We start from the raw sequence: 20,970 nt of genomic DNA on the forward strand, positions 1-20,970 counted from the left end.
AACTACATCTGGCTTCTCAGAAGTGTAGATTTTGCTCGATTTCATGCAAAAAGCAATATATGATCTCCATCAACTTCAGTGTTCCTTCCTTTTCCTTACAAATACTACAGCAAATGCCTTTGCCTCTATTCTGTTTCACAGCACTTCTCTCTGGATTCCAAGCAGCATCATTAAGTGGCACATGAAGGCTTACTTACAAGCAAAGTTCTCTTAATGGCATGCTAGGGTATTTTTTTCATGCACGTTTAAGCAGCATCACTCATTTGAATGGTACTTAATAGAAGTATTTACTTTTAAGATCCCTATGCTCAGGAACTGAATTTAAGACATTGATTTTACATTGCCAGGAATAGAACACTTCAATACAGACGTGTTTAATCTTTCAGCATCACTCTAATTTTGTGTGCCTATATAAGAGTTCTAGCTAAGTCCAAAACATGTCTATTATAAAAATATCAAGATGACAATGGAGACTTACAACTATTAGATCTGCCAGTAAGGCAAAATGGTTCCAGTCCATCTGGAACCATTTTCAAAATTACCCCATCAATCTTTAAGTTTCAAGATTTATGTATTTAAAAAACAAAACCACAAAAAAACCCCAACCAACCAACCAAAAAAAAACCCCAAAAAAAACCAAACAAAAAAAAAAAAAAAAAGAAAACCAACCCCCCCCAAAAAAACACAACCCAAACCCAACTAAAAAAAAAAAAAAAAAAAAAAAAAAATCCTCACCAAAAAAAAACAAAACAAAAAAAAAAAAAGGGCCATGGGAAAGTTCAGTTCATTTAAAGTTAATGGAAAAGACTTCTCCTTGCACTGAAGTTAATGAATCAGTCTCTAGAACAATAAATCCCATCTAATGACATGAGAAAAAGAATTTGGGTTAGTACCAAACAACTTAGGATAAACTGTCTCGCCAGATACTACTGATAGGAGAAAGCCAGAGATTGAACAGATTTTGATTTAAGACCCTGGTAAGTGGATTTGCAATAATCCAATTAAGAGAATGGTTTCTCATCTCTTTTAAGACTTCCCAGTTCTATCTCTGCTGCTGAGCTTTATTTCTCTATTACATGAATATAGTGTATTTTAATAATTTTTTTTTTTTTTAGTTTCCTTCTCTCCCAAATGTTTTTTTTAAAGAGGGCAGCAAATCCAGTACCAGGGCTCATAGCAATGTTTAGCACAGCTATGTTTGCTGCTACGCCACCTGTGGCGATCTTCCCAAGAAAACAGCAGTGAAGGATGACAAACAGCTAGTACCGTTTATGTCCACATGGGAGTGCTAAGCACGTACCGAAAAAGGTGTTCATTTACAGTGCTTTCAAGAAGACATTAACAATTCCTGGCATTAGAAGTAAGCAGCTGTAGCATGACCACTTAGCAGCACGTTTCTTTAAATGCTCGAGTTAACATTTTAAATCCAGATTTAAATTTATGTTTGTTCGGCACTTTAAGAAAGCCCATCAGCATTTAAGTCATACTTGATAGGTCAGGTGTACAAATGTAGTGGGTTTTTTTATTAAGTGTCTGTAAAGTTCAATATGTAAATGCTCTTCAGTCGAGAGGAGCGTGTTATAGCCACAGTAAAGGGACATGTGGCATCTGAGAAATATTTTTGTAACTAGAAAAAATAATTAGTGACACACTGCAAAATATTGGGCATATACAGACACAATAATATAGTGACCACTTGATTGTAGGCCTAAGGCAAGTCCAAGTTTCTCCTTTTTACCTATTGCAATCTCTTGCTTCTTAGGATGAAAGTGTACTTTAGGTTTCATGATATTTGTATACAATGATGACCAAGATGTTAAAATTAGTAGTTGTTTTGTAACAGTTGTTATTTGTATTGCAATATAGTAGTAAGAACTAGAATATACCATTACTTACCCCACCTTACATGTAAGTCTAAAAAGTTGTCAGACACAGCTATACCATTCAAGTTTGGAAAAGCAATTAAAAGCTACTGAGAGAGTAGAGAACTGGGGCATTCTGCTAATTAAACAAACACACACATACCCCTTTGAGAGCTTTCATACAATGGATAAATATTAAGTACTTTAAGGGAGGACTGAGTCAGAACAGGAATTAAGTATTTCGAGCTAGAGCTGCTACTTAAACTTTCCTTTTGTATTACAATAGAAGTCTCTATCAAATTCAGCAGTAGAATGAAAGCTCACACAGTCCAACAAAAGCAGAGTCTTTACTTGGTTCTATTTCACCACTTCCATATTTTTTTCCTTCAGAAACAGGAATAAGACTACAAAAAGCCTGAACATGTCATTCTGCATGAAGAAAGCCTACTTTGCAGATCTGCCACAGAGATCCCACTGAGGCATGGTGGTAGTTATACAGACAATTAGATACCTAGACTATCAAAATGTTTATTTTTCAGCCAAGAGATGAAAACCACTGCTTAAGCTCCTTAGATAACACTTTTCTCATCATGCTGTTTTCAAGGCACAGTGACCACTAATGAAATCCATTCATAACTCCTAAAAGATAGCATTACTACAAGGGGATTAACAGGACCTTAAGGTATCACAAAGCCTAGATTTTAGCTTAAATTCTCTGTGAAGTAGTACTGATACAAGTATCTTGGGAGATCCACTGACTGGTGTTCAACAGATTCATTTATATGATAGAGAAAAAAGATTCAAAGGTTTTTTGATACTGGCTTTTTAGCTGTTCAAGGTCTGCTAGAAGCAAGCAAATGAAAGCACAGGTATGCCCATACACACACAACTTTAGGGGCACATTGTCAAAGTCTACTAAGCTCATTTTAAATAACAAAAGCAGACATCAGCAGAATTGCCTTCTTAACTAAGTTTTTGGAAAAATATATTGAAAGGAACACTTTTTATTGCAGTATTTTGATAATGCACATCAAAAATATTCTCATGTACAACTCAGAGCAATGATCCCCATAACTGAGAAGGATTATATTTGAATACTCTGTATTTCATTTTATAACTTTAACTGGACTTTTTTAAAAAGTTGTCACTATTTAAATTGTGTTCACACTTTTCACTCAGTTCAAGACATTCTTAAAATATGCAGCATTTCACTTATATTAGTATTATCTCAACACTTAAATCAGTTTTATCTTTTCATTAGGTTTTAGTGAAGATCTGAAAATAATATTGAGTTAACTGCAGAAATTAATACAGAATATAAATGGCTAAACATGGTGTGCTAATTTTCTACTTTGTTTCCACAACAATACAAAACAACAAAGTAACAAGAAACCAGTAGCTGTTAATCTGCAGTTTTGTTACATGTTCACCCCATGGTAATTTCCCCCATTCTCAGCCAACTTGTTTTAATAGCCATTTTAGCTGGACTGAAACCCTGGGGGGAAAAAAAGGGAATATACATTTGAGTTCTACCAGTGCCACTTAGTACTAAATTGTTTTAGGTTGTAATTGAAGAAATGCCGCTGTTGCAGATATTTCACCTTAGCACTTTTTGTTTGGTTGTTTTTTTAAAGTAAGTCACAAACGTGTCAAGAGGTAAAAGACAAAAGAAATTCAATGGAGAACTATGGCTCCCAAGCAAACCTGCTACATAGCTTCAGCAAAAGATTACTATTAAAATTAAAACATTTTATATGTAGCCCCATTTTGGACCTGGCCTTGCATTCCTCACACAGGTGAGAGCTGTACAACTTCTGCCTGCATCAAGAACTCTGTGATCACTCTTCCCACTAAATTTTGTTTAAGGTGTGTGCTTTTGTGTATATATGAATCTATATACACTGACAGGCACTATATACACAAGGCCAGCTGCAATTCGAGGTTTAGATGTTGAAATTGTGTCCCTCATTAAAAATAAAAATTTTAGGCCACTTGAGCTCTGATGTTAGCAGCTATTTCTAATTTGCAAATTCATCAGGTAGCAACTGTTTAAATATAAAATTACTAATAAAAATGTAAAAATTGGTATATAGTACAATACATGGGAGTTAATGGTGGTAAGTCGTATTTTAGGGTCATAAGATATTCATACCCACAGTGTGTAAAAAAGTCAGACTCGCTCCCAGCTGTACCACTCAAATGCCTTACCTTCATTAGCAAGAATAATGCAACAAACCACTTCCCACAATTGTGTTAATTTTTTTATACACCTCAACATGCCAATATCGTGCCTTTACATTTTAGCATCTTTTTGCCCTTACGCACTCCAGAGCTCTGAAGATGAGACTTTTGGGTGCTTCTGTGGATGAGTGATAGCAATGGAAGTGTTACTGTGGTCTTTGGCACCTCTATCTCATTAATAAAGCAAAGTCCTGCTGCAATTTTTCTTTAATAAAAAAATCCCATCAGTGGTGCATTTTGTTAGCACTGAAGAGTAGAATACGTCTATACAGCCTGATGAGAGGAAAACATCTGAAATGCAATGTATGTCTACAATAGTCTTTCCATCAATTGCACAGAAGCTTGGTCCACTTCTTCAGTTACAGTCTTCTTAAGAACTTTGGTTACAGCATTAATGTTTTGGTAAAAAAAAAAAAATCAAGAAATGAAAAAACCAGAGTAGATGCTTTCCTTCTTTTCTTCAGGTAGATTTTTCATTGTCCTCTCCTGTCTTCTGAACCCGTGAATACTTTTTGCATGAAGATTTGAAGCAGCTGGGAGGCCAAGATATTGGCCAGGAAAAACTGCAAGGAACAGAGCCTTGTACATTCTTCTCGAAGAAATAAAATATTGGATACCACCATGCTCGAGAGAGAAAATTCGTCTGTGAAGACACCTTTAAAGTCTGTATTGGCACAAGCATGCAAAGAGGAAAAGGCAACCGTCAGTTTAAAGGCTTATAATCAGTTACATTGAATCAAGGCAACGGCAGAAATACAATGCATCTGCATGCATTAGTGAGTATTTAGCCCAAAAACATGGACTTGAGATAAACATTACAGACCAAACACATACTACAAACTGAGCATCTTTACCACAAAGGGATGCTTTGTTGCTGTGCAAAATTTGGGGCAACAAAGCACTCAAGCCTTTTTCAATATGAGTGCTTTCAGGCATGTCTTGTTTCCCCTCATGAGTAGTAGTTGAGAATTAGATTAAATGGGCTTAACAGCTATGTTTCTACTTGAAAGTGTTGTTGAAACAGCAGCAGCAACCTCCTGTACAGTGTACCTTTAATGATATTTATAAAAGAATTATCACTAGAACTGTAGGGCTGTCCAGGTAATTTCAGTTGGCCAGAAATTTTATTACTCAACTACTGCTCATTTATAAGCTGAGACAAAGAAGGGCTATTCTATACATCAACTGCAGCATTAAAACCTCAAAGACTTGGAAAATATTTTTAAGACAAATTATTTACTTAAATAACAATGAAGTGAAACTCCTTGCCCATTCTGTTTAAACTTCAATATGGAGCATCTATTTTTATTGTGAAATTAACCTTCAGGCCATTTTAAAAAATGCAGGCTACACACTGACTGTGAAGGTATTTGGCACTCACCTTTTCATTAGCCATTGAGTGGTACCACCAGAAGAGCCGCGTGGTGATATAGTAGGCAATGATGACATCTACCGTGTAGTGCTCATGAGCAACCAGGATACAAATGATGCCAGCAGCACTCATCAGCCAGCAGATTAAGTGATACCACCAGAAATGACGCGGTGAATCTGTGAGACAGGGAGGTGACAGGGAAAAAAACACAGCAAAAAAGCCATCTCTGTTATTGTAATGATCCACAAAAGAAAGGGAAAAGATAAAAACATTAATTTAAGGCTACTGAATTTGAAAACATAACTCATATCACATTGGTAGACTCCCTGCTTTGATTTGATAATGAATTATGCAAACTTACTGAGGTGGTCTTCCTTTTTAAGGCAAGCACAAGATGGGTTAGTTAGACAACATTCCCCCTCGTTTTCTAGTCAAATTAAGTTTTCCTGTTAAATAACTTTTAGGATTTGGGGTGCAGAGGAAGAGACAAAATTGAGGTAAAACATACACTTTGATTATTTAACTTGAGTGTATTTAATATTTTTTTTCACAGTCTATATTCAAGTAAACTTAAATCTCTAGAATTGATACAACCTGAGCAGAGATCACAAACTAAACAGAAAAGGACAGTAATTTTAATTCTTAGGTTTTAATTAATTTGCACGAAGTTTCAGTTCTGTGAAACAAAATACACTGTACAGAAAAGGACAGTATGTGAATTTATACCCTTTAATGAAAGATCTAACAAATGGTAGCAAAGCTACTCAAAATGCCCTTCAACCACTTCAGTGGAAAGGTTCTCCTGTACTTCTTTCCCCATTGAAGAAATGCCCTCAGTCATAATGACCATTCATAATTTCTGACAGGCTAACTGGCCTCATTGTGCTCACAGTGGGAGGTTCTGGCACCTCTTGCCTTGTGGGGCAATGGTCAACCTTTCACACAACACCATACAAGTTACAATAGCATAAAAGTTACTGATCTCAACAGGCTTACTCAACAGGCTCTCAGAGGCCTGTACAAAGTAACTCTAGGGCCACTTTTTGGTGTAAATATGAATTTTTTTAAATATATATAAATATATATATATATAAAAAAAAAATATAAAAAATTCTCTTAACTCTCCCCAGAACACTGCAGACAGAGCTCCACCTGCTGGTTTTTTGTGTTTTTTTTTTTTTTTTTTAAGGTAAGAAGCCACGAAATCTCAAGAAGTTTATGAAAACAGCATTGAGCAAGACAGACAAAGGCTGAAAATACTAAAAGTATGAGTAACTATTCTGGTGAAAAATGTGGTGAGCAGAGAATAAGTGAAAAAAATAGCAAAGTATGAAAGGAAGAGAGGAGCAGAGCAAACACCACACTAAGTGAAACATAAAAACCTCAGAATACATCTTACACAGTACAGGAGAAACTAGCCCAGAAAATAACTGGGTTGTCTTCATCTTTCCTGGTACAACTGAGTACATGAATAGCACTAAAATATAATGTAACAGACAAAACAAGGCAAACAATAACTCTGTTATTAGGCTATTTTCCTAATATTGCTCTGGTAATTTTGGTGAATTACAAATGCCATTCCCCCACTAATATTCGCATCACTGAACAGACCTAGGTCTAAGATCAGACTACAATCAGCATCCTGAATCACTGTTCAAAGAACATCTCAAATCTGCAATTTGGAGTCTATCACATTCAAGAGGCCCTTCTATATTGTGTTTTTCTGCTTAAGGCAGAATGCAGTACTGCAGCACCTCATTCCCTCAATATAAAGCAAAGTGGGAAACCATAACTGCATCTTCTGCATGTTTGCCAAACTCTTATCAACTACAAGAAGCATTAAGTAGGAGACTCCAGCACAAGACATCTGAAGAGCATGAATTAACTTTTCATTGCTTGCAGTAACTAATGCACAGCACACTTGAGAAAAGTAACTTTGCTTCTGGATGCAGTATAAGTGTGCAGTGATGCTGTGTTCAAGCCATGAAATTCCCTACAATCCCCTGCAGCTAACCTGCACAGAGCTAGCGTGCATAATTACTACAGCATGTTTTATTCAAATTTTAAATAACCTGTCAACAAATGATGAAAAACTATTTTGTTTTAGGCAAGCAATAAACACTTACATAAATATAGAGCTGACATGTTTAGCCACATTTAGTCCATCACTAAAGCCCACAACACTTTTAGTCAGCCTCATCACAGTCCATAGGAAGGTGAGGAACACTCACCCTTGAGGCCACCACTAAGAATAAGGAAGACAAGAAAGTGATCAAGAGTAGTTAGCATGGATTCACCATAGGGAAACCACACTTAATCAGCCCCATTGCTTTTAAAATGTGGACAGCTGGCTGGATGGGCAACGGGAGACAACCAGATGTTGTCTAAGAGAACTTCAAGCAAGACTTCTGACACTGTCTCCCATGACATCCTCTCAGGCAAGGCTGGACAATTAGTGAGGGTAGACTAAGAACTGGTGGAATGGAGGGTTTGGAGGGTCAGTGTCACAGTCTAGTTCAACCCAAAGGTTCATACTGGGCCCAGTATTGTTTAAATTACTCATCAACAACTTAGATGAAAGGATAGAGTTCATCCTCAGCAAGTCTGCCGAGGATACAAAGCTCAGAGGAGTGGTGCTGTTCTGCCCTTCAGAAGATCTCGCACACTGAAGGAATGGGCAGAGCAGAACCTTTTGAAACTCAGCAAGGGCAAGTTCAGGGTCCTACACTTAAGAAGGAAGAACCTGGTGCACCAGTACAGGGTGGGGGCCAACCTGCTGGAAAGCAGCTCTACTAAAGTATCTGAGGGTCCTGGTGGACAAGCTGCCCATGAGCAGTGCCCACATGCCCAAGAAGGGCAGAGAAGCTGAGGTGTATTAGTAAGACCATTGCCAGCAGGTTGACAGAGGTAGTCCTGACCCTCTACTCAGCCTAGTGAAGTACAGCTAGAGTTCCAGGCTCCCTGGTATAATGCTCCAGATGTGGAGCAAGGCCACTGAAAGGCTAGGAGGATGATTAGGAAACTGGAGAATCTCTCTTATGACGAACAACAGGAAAATAGGCTTGCTTAGATTGGAGAACTACAAGAAAAAACCTCAATGTGTCCAAGTATCTGAATGGAAGGTGTCAAGGAGACAGAACCAGGCCCTTCTCACTGGTGCCAAGCAACAAGACTAGAGGCATCAAGCACAAAGTGATACACAGAAGTTCTACCTAAATGCAGGAAGAACTTGTTCAGGTGGCCATGCACTAGAACAGACTGCCCAGAGAGGCAGTGAAGTCTCCCTCACTGGAAACATTCAAGAACTGTCTGGACAAGAACCCTGTGCAATGTGCTCTACAGAACTCTGCCTGAGCAGAAAGGCTGGGCTAGATAATCTACAATGGTCCCATCCAACCTTAGCCATTTTATGATTTTAATACAGCCACACTTCCATTTCCACTCTATTTGTATTTCAAACTCATATAAATACAGTCTGTGTACAACTGACAAGTAACTTTCAGAGGGCAGTAGTTTTACACATACTTTTTGTCATTTGTTTTCCCAGCACAAATATGAGCAAGAAAGTACATTGAAATAGAATCACTTACACTCTTTGATGAACAGATAGACCAGCGTTAATACTACAGTGTGTCCACTAAACAGGAAATCTCCACACAGGATATGTGATCCAGTTATGGATAGGCCACCACCAGAAATCAGTCTCAGTATTCTCTGAATCTTTGCCTGAGCATCTCCGTTCAACTAGAACAGCAGAAAAAAGTATAAAATAAATTGTAAGATATACCATGAGTGACTCATATAAACTTCTTGCTCAAACACACATAGAGTCAGGGAGACAGGGGTAAAAGAACAAATTATTTTCATTTTCTTCAGGTTTCTTTCACATATTCTTAAACAAATAACCATGCATTTCAAAGTTGACAGGAGATAAAGATCAGTTTGGTAAACCCTAGCATTCTATCTATGCTTTTCCAGGCTATTTTAAAATATGCATTGTATCAGAATGAGATGCAGAACATACTGAAAAGGTAAAATTAAGATTTTGTAAGGTCAGATCTCTCATGAGAGCAGTTGACATCCTGAATGAAACCCATTAGAAACTGCTACAATCTTGCATACCAGTTCTGCTACTCTGTTCAGAGCTACCCAGTAAAAACTTCAAACTCATTTCATTTTAGATTTAGTTACAAATTCAGCCAAGACTTAACTCCTTTTTGGAGTCTGCATATTTTCAAATGTACAGCTTTTGACTTCTCATAGATACTAGGCAGTTTTATCTGTTTTAAATTAACTCTAGGAAAAAAAAACCCAAGAAGAACAGATAACTGTGTTTTTCATTATCAGAAAAATATTTATATATGACAAAAAAAAAAATCCAGAAGAATTATCAAGTGTTTTTCCAGCGTTCAAGTAATTAATCCTGGTTTAATGCTAGCAAAACGTACTTTCAGCAGAGACATTTGCATTTTCCTTTGATTACCTCTTCTCACTCCTCAATATGCAGTCTACTACATAGTCATTCCCCAAGAATTTTCAAATAGACACTGATTCATAAGAGAAGTAATTAATCCACTATATCCCTAAGTTGTCTCAATGCAGAGGACAACAGCCATGATGCTATAACTCAAGATTGGAAATCTTATTAACCAAGAGGGGAAAAATTTATCCCCCCCACTAAACTGGTAATACTTTTTTTCAGTACACCCAACACAGTAGTTTGTTCCAAGGAATTTTAAGTGTACAACTTAAGTCTATAACCTAAAGTGGGAGTAACAACTCCTTCATGTCACCACTTAACTCCACTGTCATTAAATTTAAAAATATTTTGGTAAAATTATTAGCACATCCATATTTCTATATGTATCAGTTTTTATGCAGCTGAACTTGTTTAAGTCACATTCCTATATGTTTTGCAGGATGGAAGCAGAGATAGGCAGCTGACTTCAGGTATTGCAATACCTCTTGACCAACCAGTGTGAGAAACTAGGCAAAGCTCATAACAGTGTGGGTTTTCAAAGGGATACAGCAACACAAGCTTGCAAATCAGCCTATGAATTACAGTATTGACTTTGGGTATCCTACCATTTCATACTGTAGCAATATTTTTTTCTTATGAGTGATTATCTTGAGCCTCAGAAGCAAGTTGATTGATTTAGTAGCAGCACTTATTTCAACCTAAGATGTTCTGAAAGGGAGCACCCAACTGCATTAACTTGAGACTCTTATCACACAAGTTTTGGTTTACCACTACCTATGTTTCTGAAGACATCAACTGAAAGTAACTTGTGTTATTTAGTAATACAGGAAACATTATCCCCTATTTGTTCTAAGGAGACATCAGGACTGATACAAATACCAAGGCAAGAACCAGAGGCAAAGACTTACCTTTGGTGCACACTGAAAATGCATTCCAGGCACAGGTAAGGTGGTAACATACATGGTAATACAGCGGTACAGATACAAAGTTCCTATTATAAAAAAGAACCTGCGTCCCACTATTGATCTGAAAGGAAGGAAAGTGGGGGAAACGATTGAGTGCAAAGTCTTCATACAGTTTACATGTTTTACAACAGTTAGGGAACTCTAGCTTCATGAGATAGCTAAATCTTTAGAATGAAAAAGGCAGCTTCACCCCAGCTCTTCACCATACACTTCTCTGAATGAAATAAAACCACCCTCTTCATCTTTTAGTCTTGTTAGCTCCTTACAGTGCAACTTACAGGCAGCTTTTCTTCAACTTGGTGATGTTTTGTTTTTAGTCCTATACCATAACCACATTCTCAACTTAAGTATATATATAGTTTAAGCAAAGACACAGCAGAAAAGTTCTATTTTGCTGTAGAGGACAGTGGGCTCTTCCTCAGATTTGGATGAGATTTTCTTATATCATCAAGATCTTCTCAGTTTAAACATCCCCAGGTCAGTAAACTTTGAAAAGCTCAATCTCAGAATAAATTTGACTAGTACAAGATAGGTGTCAAATTCAGAATTTAAAAACATTATTGAATAATCAGAAAACCTATATTTCCCTATCTGGCATGGATTCTAGAACATTTTGTAAACAACCCATCCCTTTGTTATTTTCCTGCCAGCCTTATTCTACAATATTGTTACAGATTTTACTGTATGATTTCTTCTACCCAAAATAAGCAATATAAACAAAGAACAGAAAAAAAACCACATTGCTAACTTACTTGTATCTAAGAAACAACCACTGGAATATCCATAAACCAAGTAGTATCATTCCATTTATTTCTGATACAGAAAAAGCCCATTTCACACGATCAATGTAATCAAAAAATTTGTCAGGCAAGGGAGGGCTTAGCTCCTTTGGAGGTACTCTCTCATGGACCACAGTGATCATGACAGTTGTTAAAATCAAGTTGAAGAGAGCATAAACAAAGGCAATGCCTGTTTTCCACCATTCCAGAGGAAATTTGTTCCTAGATTCAGCAGGCATAGCAATCTGGATGTAATCGGGATATTTCTTAGCTGTTTTTCGCAAGCCATTAGACAAGCCCTTGGGTTTGCTAGCTCCATTTTTGTTCTCTTCAGTGACTGAGAGAGTGGGTCGTGAGTAGCCATTTGAAGTCTCATTTGGCTGACCCTCCATATGCTCTTCAAGCTTTGCTGTCTCAATGGTATTCATTTCCAAGCTGTATGGCCAAAGAGGCTTTACTAGTGACCAGTTTCTGGGCTCTCTGAACTCTGTTATTCCTCAAAGTCCAGTGTTCTTGTTCTTAGATGACTTCTGTAGCATTCTAACACGCATCCATTGTGCTTTCAAAGGAATTTGTGAATCTTTCTTCTAGAGACGAATCATCTAAAAAAAAAAAAATACCCAAACAGATACTGAGGACCTTCTTAACTAGTAATGTGAAAGTGAACAAAATATTCTCTGAATAGGCATTGTTAAGTATTTAAATTCCATCAAAGTCCATTTTCAAACACAGTCGAAAGGCAAGTTATTGTGAAATAATTCAAGCCAACCCCTACTTGATAAATCTAATATCAGTTTAAGAACAAGTACCAAGTTAGCCTCGGGTATTTTTAACAAGATCTACAGACTTTAGTGAACATGACATCACTTACTTTATCAGTTACCAGAATTAAGGCTAATCCATATTTGCAGCAAGATTGAATTTTACTTCTTAGAGATATTCCATGCAAAATATCCTGGTTTTAACCAGAGGGTTGCTTCAGATATTAATATGGGTTGTCCACATAGATGAGAAAAATCTTGTCAGTTCATGTGGTAGGATAAAAAATGAGGGCATGAGAGAATTTGATTCTGTAGGGCATAAATTAATTTAGATTCATCTAGAAAATCTACTCAATAGATAGCAGCATTAAATTTCATTAGATCTAAATGAGTCAAGTCAAAAATGCGTTTATGCAGCCACTGCAATACCCACTAAACTTCTGCAATCTCATAACTGGATTCAATTTTTAGTTATGGCACACTATACACAGAACAGACGATATATGAATCTGTTCTTGTCCTTTATCTACTTAAAAAAAAACCTATTTAGATGGTTTTTAAACAGGAACAAAGAGTCACTATTACTCAGGATTTATTTCAGGCTGCATTTGCTAATTCATAAAAGTTTTGTAAGCTAAAAAATGCCCAGGTAAGTGCGTATGTTTAATAGCAAGATTTTCTACAAGGAGAAAAGAATGAAGTTCATTTCTAGCAAACAGACATCTCTCTGGTAAAAATAAAGGCCATTTCCCCATCTTTAAAGTTCTGTGAAATCACTTACCATAGCTGTGATCTACCTATTTTTCTTACTCTGTTCAGCTTCCATGACAAAAACAGTATTACCATGTACAAATTGCTCCCCATCTACCAGTAAATTGGGATTCTCTCTTATTTTAGTGCTTCCTGCAAGAGAAGTTCAGCACTGCTACCCCCTCAAGTCTCTGCTTAGAGGAAAATCTAAAAATAGCCTGGAAAGGCAAGTGATTGTGTTTTGGTCCCCCCAGTCTCTGTGGTTAGCACATTAATCCCACTGATTTTATGGGTACTGGTCCAACCAGTGAAAAAAGAGAAGTAAAAGTTCAGATCCCAAATATGAGATTCACACAAATAATACTGAAATAGCTGAGAAGCTTTTCTAAAATTAACCCCCAGCAGTGTTTCTGAAATCCATTGTCATTGGTTGACCTTCCCTAAATTCCTGATCAACAAGTGTATGATAACTATCCACATACAACACATACAATAAACATCCAAAAAACCATGGTGATTTTTGATGTTTTTTCTCCCTATTACCAATGATACTGTCATCTCTGCATTTCTAAGAAAATGGGATGTTTAACCCATTAGCTAGGCAACAACTTCTCTGATGCTTCCTAACTAAAAATAGCCTTTGAAAGCATCTATAAAAACAACAGTCTTACACAAAACTATACTAGAATAATATTTTAGCTTTCACAAATCTTTCTTAACACACATGCACACTCTTCTACTCCTTCTGTCTACTAAAGTTAAACATATGAAAGAAGACTTTAGTGACAGAGAAAGAAAAACCAAACTTAATTGCTTATGTTTTGGAATGGATGCACCTAACATTCACCTACTAAGTCAAGATCCCATTTCTCACAATTATGATATATAGAGCAGTCACTGAGGCAGCAATCAGCACAACCTGGTAAATTTTACATCCTGTACAGCTGAAACATCATTAGAATTATGCATTTATTGAGAGCAAACTACCTGAGTTATTTCCCTCTCTTCCCCACCAATACCTAACCTAGTGTACCTGGTGACATAAGTGAAGGTTTTACTTCCAGATGTTTAATGACATTCAAAGATCAAAGAGTGTCTGAAGTACAGATGAACAATGATCTAAGAACCTAAAAAGTAGAGTGGTGCTCATTTTTTCATATTAACTTATTAAGCAAAACAATTATAGCTATAGCTTGCAGGAGACAGTTGTGTTCCTTCCTTTTAAATGTCTTGTAAGGCATATTGATCTACCATTTCTGATGGCTCATCAAGATTATTTCAAGCAGAGTGCATACTGCAGCCAAAAGTTTGTTTACATTGATAATTAAAGGTGCTACATATCATCTGATGAGTGATCTGTAAGAAGGTAAGTGCTTCCCTTTATAATGCCTTTTCAACCTCATTCTCCCATATTCTAAAAGAAATTAGCAACTCTATTGATGAAAAAGATAAGTTGCACTTGAAGCTCTCAGTCCCTTGCTGCCAATCTGACTGGCCAGAGAAGTGACAGATACAGAGCACCAACAGCCTAGTCATCCTCTGCTACTGGCTGTAAAAGGAACTCCCCCAAAGTACACAGGTTCTTCTGCCAAGTTCCTGTCCACAGTTCAAATATCCATTCACATACCCACAAGGGGTGTGGTTCCTTTTAACTTCATGTTGTCCTTATGCTCCTTTAGATAAAACATATATTTGATTTTTTTTTTTGTCAAGTCCAAAACAACCCCATATCAAAACCAGAAGTAGTAGAAGGCCTTAGAATTCTTCAGCAACCAGGCAGCAATGCAAGATCTGGCCATCTTGTCAATACCTAGGTCTGAAAAGCACACCAAATTACTCTAAAATAGGGAGCAACTACTAGGTAAGTCTGAAACTCAGAAAAAACCAACCAAGTAACCCAAAAGGATAAATAAAATTCCCATAAGGGACACCTCGAAGTTTTAGGAACAAGTTTTCTTTTAGGAACCACTTCTAAACCTTCTAAAAATAAATGCTACCACATCAAGATGGAGCTGCTTAACCAGCAGCTTTACAGCAGAAATCATAACTGCCTCAAGGATCAACATATTTCAAAGAAAATGTTACAAATTAAAAGAAGGGTCCTAATATTTTATCCTGAGCTCCTACCTGCTCCCATGCAAATAGCTCCCTTAGTTTTCTCCCTTAGTTGACTGTGATTTGAAAGAAAACAGTTGATGGGGGGGACAGCTTTGAGACAAGCATCAGAAAGCATGTCTGCATTTGGCTCTTTATGCTAGAACTTAAGAATAACATGGAGTTTTATTTAGCATGTTAGTCATCTGATTTTCATAGAAAGGTCATTTTCACATAAAGTTAGCTCCCCAGTGGTATTTCTCATCCAGTACTGGAACATCAACATTTCTCAAAATATTTTAATTTCTATAATTTATGAAGGGTTGAATAGCCACAATTTGCACAGGGATTTCAGTTCTTAACCTGCTGTTTCAATACTATTTGAACAAGAATATCCAGAACAGGGAAACCAATCTATTCTGACATTAAGAGAAGCTATACTTCCATATACAAAATCGAAAAGATTTCTGATAGCACTATTTTGAAGCATTATTCACTTGTGCTAAGGCTAGCTTAAACATTTGATACAGCTGTACTCCTTTATTTGGTAGCTGCAGAAAAAAGGTCTGTAAACAAAGTACAGTCTGAAGTAACATCAGAGAACACTTTATTTTACCTATATCACAGTTACTGGGAAGCAATTGTTAGCTAGCTTGCATCTTAGTTACATTTTCAGGGCTACCAATAGAACCAGAACTAAAAAAAAAAAAGCCAGGTTACTGCTGTTTTCTAGACAGCAAAGAATAAAAACTTGCTTTTAGAGGTTTCTCCTTAATTTTTATTTTTGAAAGCATTCCAGGTCTCAGTTAATTTTTATAGCATCCCTTCTTCCAGCCTACATGTGCATCTCACAGCACACAGATTGCTGGAAGGAAACAAAAAGAAACCCACCAACATCTAAAACCTTCAAAAGACAACTGCTGTGATGCTAAAGAACTGCAAGAAAAACAAAGCTGGATTCATCATCACATTATCACTTGCAATAAAATGTTAGGTTTTTATAAAAAGCATTAACTATTTTGTCTCAAAATTCTTTTCAGCAGTAGAAATAGAGCAGTTACTCCCTCTACCTTGAAAGATGGATTTTGCAAGTCCCTAATTTAGAATTACTAATGCACTAATAGAAGAAGTCTTTAATGACTACATCCCTACACTAAATAGAGAAGTAAAGCTTCAAACTTACATGTTATCCATTTGGACAAACCCAGTTTTACCAGTCATGTGAAATTCTATTTCTTCATACCTCTTAATAGTATGTTAGCATGTTAGGTTTCATTTTCCTAGCAATTCATTATCCAGTGTGTTTGACATCAGTGCTGGGTTTCCGAAACAGTATGTCCCAAAAAGCAAAAAAAACCCCAACTGCAGCACAACAGAATGGCTTGGGTTAAAAGTGACCTTAAAGATCATCTAGTTCCAACCCTCCTGCCATGAGCAGGGATGCTTTCCACTAGACCAGGTCCTCAAAGTCCCATCCAACCTGTCCCCAGTAACTATGCAAGCAAAGAAAAAAGATATCTTTAAGCTCTTCTATAATTTTGAAGACTTGTGAGTAGGTTTGCATTAACTGCATGAAGGAATCTTCAAACTCTTGAACTGTTTGGTCCCCAGACTCCAAAGAACTATTTGGTAACTAAGAGTCTGATGTCCTTTAAAGGTGACACCATGACATGGCTAGATTTTCCATGCAATTATTATTACCCTTATCTTTCAAGAAAGATCACACCAGAAGTAATCCACACCTATATGACAAAGTCAGTTTTATTTGCAGGTTAACAGTCTTTCCCAAAACAAGTGTTTTGAGAATGGTCAGTCTCTGTAGAACCAGCAGAACAGAATCATTCAGGTTAGAAGAAATCTCAGGAGGTATCTGGGCCTCCAGCCAGGATCAGCAATGACTCAGGGTTTCAATCCAGCTGTACTTTTAATGTCTACAAAGATGCACAACTTCCCCACGTAGCCTGTTTCACTGCATGGTTGTTCTCACAGTGAAAACTGCATTGCTATTTTTGTTGCTTTGTTGTTTTGTTTGTTGTTTAATTGTTAAATCTTCCAGTTTTTATCTACTTCTTATTAGAAGTTACAGCCTCTGTATCTCATCTTCCCATTGCTGTGAAGAGCCTGGGGCCCTGATGTCCTTCATGGCATCCTTGCAGGTATGCAGTCTGAGACTACTCTTCTTCAGACTGCAGCAACCCCGGCTCCCCCAGCCCCCTCTCCCAGGCCTCTGCTCCAGCCTCCTGACCACCCTGACGGTCCCTCTGCTGGGCTCGCTGCCAGTTCATGTTTTGGCTGCATCAAGGACCAAAAACCAGATACAGTGTTCTAGACACAGCTAAGTAGTACTTAAAAGAGAGGACTAATCACGTCCCTACAAATAATAACTATGCTTCTATTAAATACAGCTCAGGACAGTGTTGGCTGCCTTCCCTGTCAATGCACACTGCTAAATTCCTTTGCAACAGAGCCAAAATGTAGTATTAATGTTATTCCAACATTAAAGTCTAAATCCTAAAGACTCCCTCACAATTTCTTTATACCAGAAAAAAAAAAAAAGATTAAGCCTTCTTCCTGCTTAACACATTCTCTCCAAAATGAGACTGTTTCAGTATTTCAGATCTGCACAGAAAGGTCTGCTAACCTGAAGTGGCATTTAAGCTCTGAATCAGCTGCTTTTGAAGAAAGGCAAAAAAGGTTCTCTACCACTGCATATTTTGTAACCTTGCAAAAAAAGTTTAGTTCATAACCTTCTTCTATTCGTTAGAAAAGACTATTATAAATACTGTACAAAGTGTGGAAGTCATTGTACTCGGTCTCAGATACTGACAAAAAGGAGTGCCAAAATAAGCCTCTGGATCAGGCTTTTATGCACAGGCTGGCTTCTCATTGCTAACTCCTTGCACTCTGCAAGAGCTTCACTGACACTACTGAAGAGCAACTATCCAAACCAAGACACTTTTCAAAGAGATAGCAAAGTCTAAAGATTTGTTAAGAGCCTAGCTGCATATCTGATGCCTCAAATCTTTCCTAGCTGACACAGAGAAGTTGCAGACATGGCTGAGAGGTAAGGGGGACCCAGCTCAGCAGGCAGGAATGTTTTAGACTATTTTGTGAATTCCTCCACCTAGTTACTGAGGGTAAAGGTTGCACTTCATTATGGAAAGTCAGACCCAGAGATTAGTCACCACTTTCAGTACAAGGTGGTGAGGAGTCACAGTGACTAATGTGTGCTTTAAAGTGACTGTGCTACAGCTTATCAGTCACCAGGCAGCTAGAAAAGGAAGTTACATACTCAGTAAATTTATCAGTGATATGCCCTAAAAATATTTGAGTAATTATTAAGATAATAATGCCTGTCAATTTTTTCCCTTGTTACTTCCAAAAAGCAGCTGTGCCAACTCCAAAAATCACAGAATCACACAAAATCACCAGGCTGGAAGAGACCATCAAGATCATCGAGTCCAACCCATGCCTTAACACCAACTAAATCATGGCACCAAGTGCCACATTCAGGGATAGTGACTCCACCACCTACCAGGGCAGACCATTCCTGTATTTTGTTGCTCTTTCCATAAAAAACTTCCAGCCTATATTTCCTTTGGTGCAGCTTGAGATTGTCCTCTGGTTCTGTTGGTTGCTACCTGGAGAAAAAGACCAACCCCCACCTGACTACAAACACCTTTCAGGGAGTTGTAGACAGTGATTTGGTCACCCCTGACTCCCTTTTCTCCAGGCTAAACAACCCCAGCTCCCTCAGCCATTCCTCACAGGGTTTGTGTTCCAAGCCCCTCACCAGCCTTGCTGCCTCCTCTGGATGCACTCAAATGTCTCAACATCCTTCCTAAACTGGGGGCCAGAACTGGACACAGCACTCCAGGTGTGACCTCACCAGTGCTGGGTACAGGGCAAGAATGAGCTCCCTGCTCCTGCTGGACACACTGCTCCTGACCCAGGCCAGGGGCCATTGGCCTTCCTGGCCACCAGGACACACTGCTGGCTCATGTTCAGCTGGCAGTCCATCAGTACCCCAGGTCCCTTTGTGCTTTGGCACTGTCCAGCCACACCATCCCCAGCCTGTAACTCTGCAGCGGGTTACTGTGGCCAAAATGCAGGACTTGGCACTCAGACTTACTAAACCTCATCCCACTGGAGCCCTCCTACCTTCCAACAGATTAACACACGCTCCCAGCTTAGTGTCATCTGCAAATTTACTAATGAAAGTCTCAATATTCTCATCCATGTCATCAATAAAAATATTGAACAGGACTGGCCCCAGCACAGACCCCTGGGGGACTCCACTGGTGGTTGATCCCCAGCTGGATGCAGCTCCATTCACCAGCACTCTCTGGGCTATCCAGACAGTTCCTAATCCAGTAAAAAGTGTTCCTGTCTAAGCCATGGGCTGCAGCTTTTCCAGGAGTGTGCTGTGGCAGACAGTGTCAAAGGCCTTGCTGAAGTCCAGACAACATCCCACAGCCTTTCCTGCATCCAAATAAGAGGTTACATTTATGAGAACATTCTAGTGTATTTTCTGCAGCAACAAGAACCCGTCTCCTAGAAGTTTAAAATGAGAGGACAGTAATTGCTTAAATCTGCAGAGCATTTTACAATATCAGCAGTAATACATATAAAAGTTGCACAACCCAGAGAAAAGCTATATTAGCACTAAGGTGTATGTAGGGCTCCTACCTCATAACACACATTTTTAAAAGGTCTGAAACAGACAATAGTCCTTGCAAAGCATAGGACTGTAATCCTCATACCACACGAGTTCTTAGGACAGGACATATTTAAAACTAATTTGCATCATACTGTAAACAGATTTCATATATCCCACAGTTCATGTGGCACATTACCAATTGTGTCTCTGTACATAGCAGCAACACTTGCTGTATTGTTAGAACTCAAGCAGCAAAAATAACCCCTTTCAGAAACACCAATACCTACACCAACACACATCCCCTTGTCTTACGGTATTCTGACCAATACTTTACCCTCTATGCCAACAATAGAAGTCTAGCACACTACACATTATTTTAACCAGTCAGGAAAGAATCAATGACTCACTTCTCCTCTCTTCTCCCTAAGAACAGTTTTCAGCTTGCTCAACTCTGTGTTGATGTAGTTGCCTGGAAAGCTTTATGAATATTAGTCAAGAGGGATGATGCTGACATAGTACACCATCTACCACTCACAGTAAACAGAGTGACTAAAACTCACCAAGAAACATGATGTAGTCCATATTTTGGTCTTCCCCTCTACCTTCCTGCCACACCTACTACCAAGCACCAACAGCCTAAGGCTCACACTAACAGTCAGCACCTCCAGTCAAATAGAAATGGGAATATATAGATCCCCCATTTGTTTGTTTGCAGGCTCAGACATCCAAATCTACATCCTGCTCATACACTAGATGCTTCCTTCCCACTTGCACCCCAGCTTTTGTTAACATGCTTTCAGAATTAAAACTTGGTAAATTTAATTCTAACACCAAGAAGTTAAGAGTACTAAGCAATTTCAGCAATTACCACAATCAATCCAGACATATTTACTAATGGGATTAAAAATGGAGCAAAGAACCATTTCATAATATACTCTTCAAGCTTCCACTTTGCAATAACCAAAGCTTTCTCTATCCAACTGGTTTTTCACTAAAGTTCTATGCA

The 20,970-nt window shown here is 38.0% G+C and overlaps 1 protein-coding gene across 4 annotated transcripts in view; it reads right to left on the minus strand.

The window, feature by feature from the left end:
* Positions 1 to 1,090: 1,090 nt before the first annotated feature.
* The window catches only part of SGMS2 (sphingomyelin synthase 2), a 49,411-nt gene continuing 29,531 nt past the window's right edge, over positions 1,091 to 20,970 (minus strand). For all 4 annotated transcript variants that reach the window (XM_079307340.1, XM_079307339.1, XM_079307341.1 and 1 more), the window contains 5 exons: positions 11,673 to 12,301; positions 10,864 to 10,981; positions 9,066 to 9,219; positions 5,485 to 5,651; positions 1,091 to 4,767 (listed from right to left, as the gene is read on the minus strand). In XM_079307340.1, the coding sequence (XP_079163466.1) occupies positions 4,564 to 4,767; positions 5,485 to 5,651; positions 9,066 to 9,219; positions 10,864 to 10,981; positions 11,673 to 12,127 (1,098 nt within the window). In that variant the 5' untranslated portion in view covers positions 12,128 to 12,301 and the 3' untranslated portion in view covers positions 1,091 to 4,563. The remainder of the gene's footprint in view (positions 4,768 to 5,484; positions 5,652 to 9,065; positions 9,220 to 10,863; positions 10,982 to 11,672; positions 12,302 to 20,970) is intronic.

Source organism: Erithacus rubecula (assembly GCF_903797595.1).
Source record: "Erithacus rubecula genome assembly, chromosome: 5".
In the NCBI taxonomy this organism is placed as follows: domain Eukaryota; kingdom Metazoa; phylum Chordata; class Aves; order Passeriformes; family Muscicapidae; genus Erithacus; species Erithacus rubecula.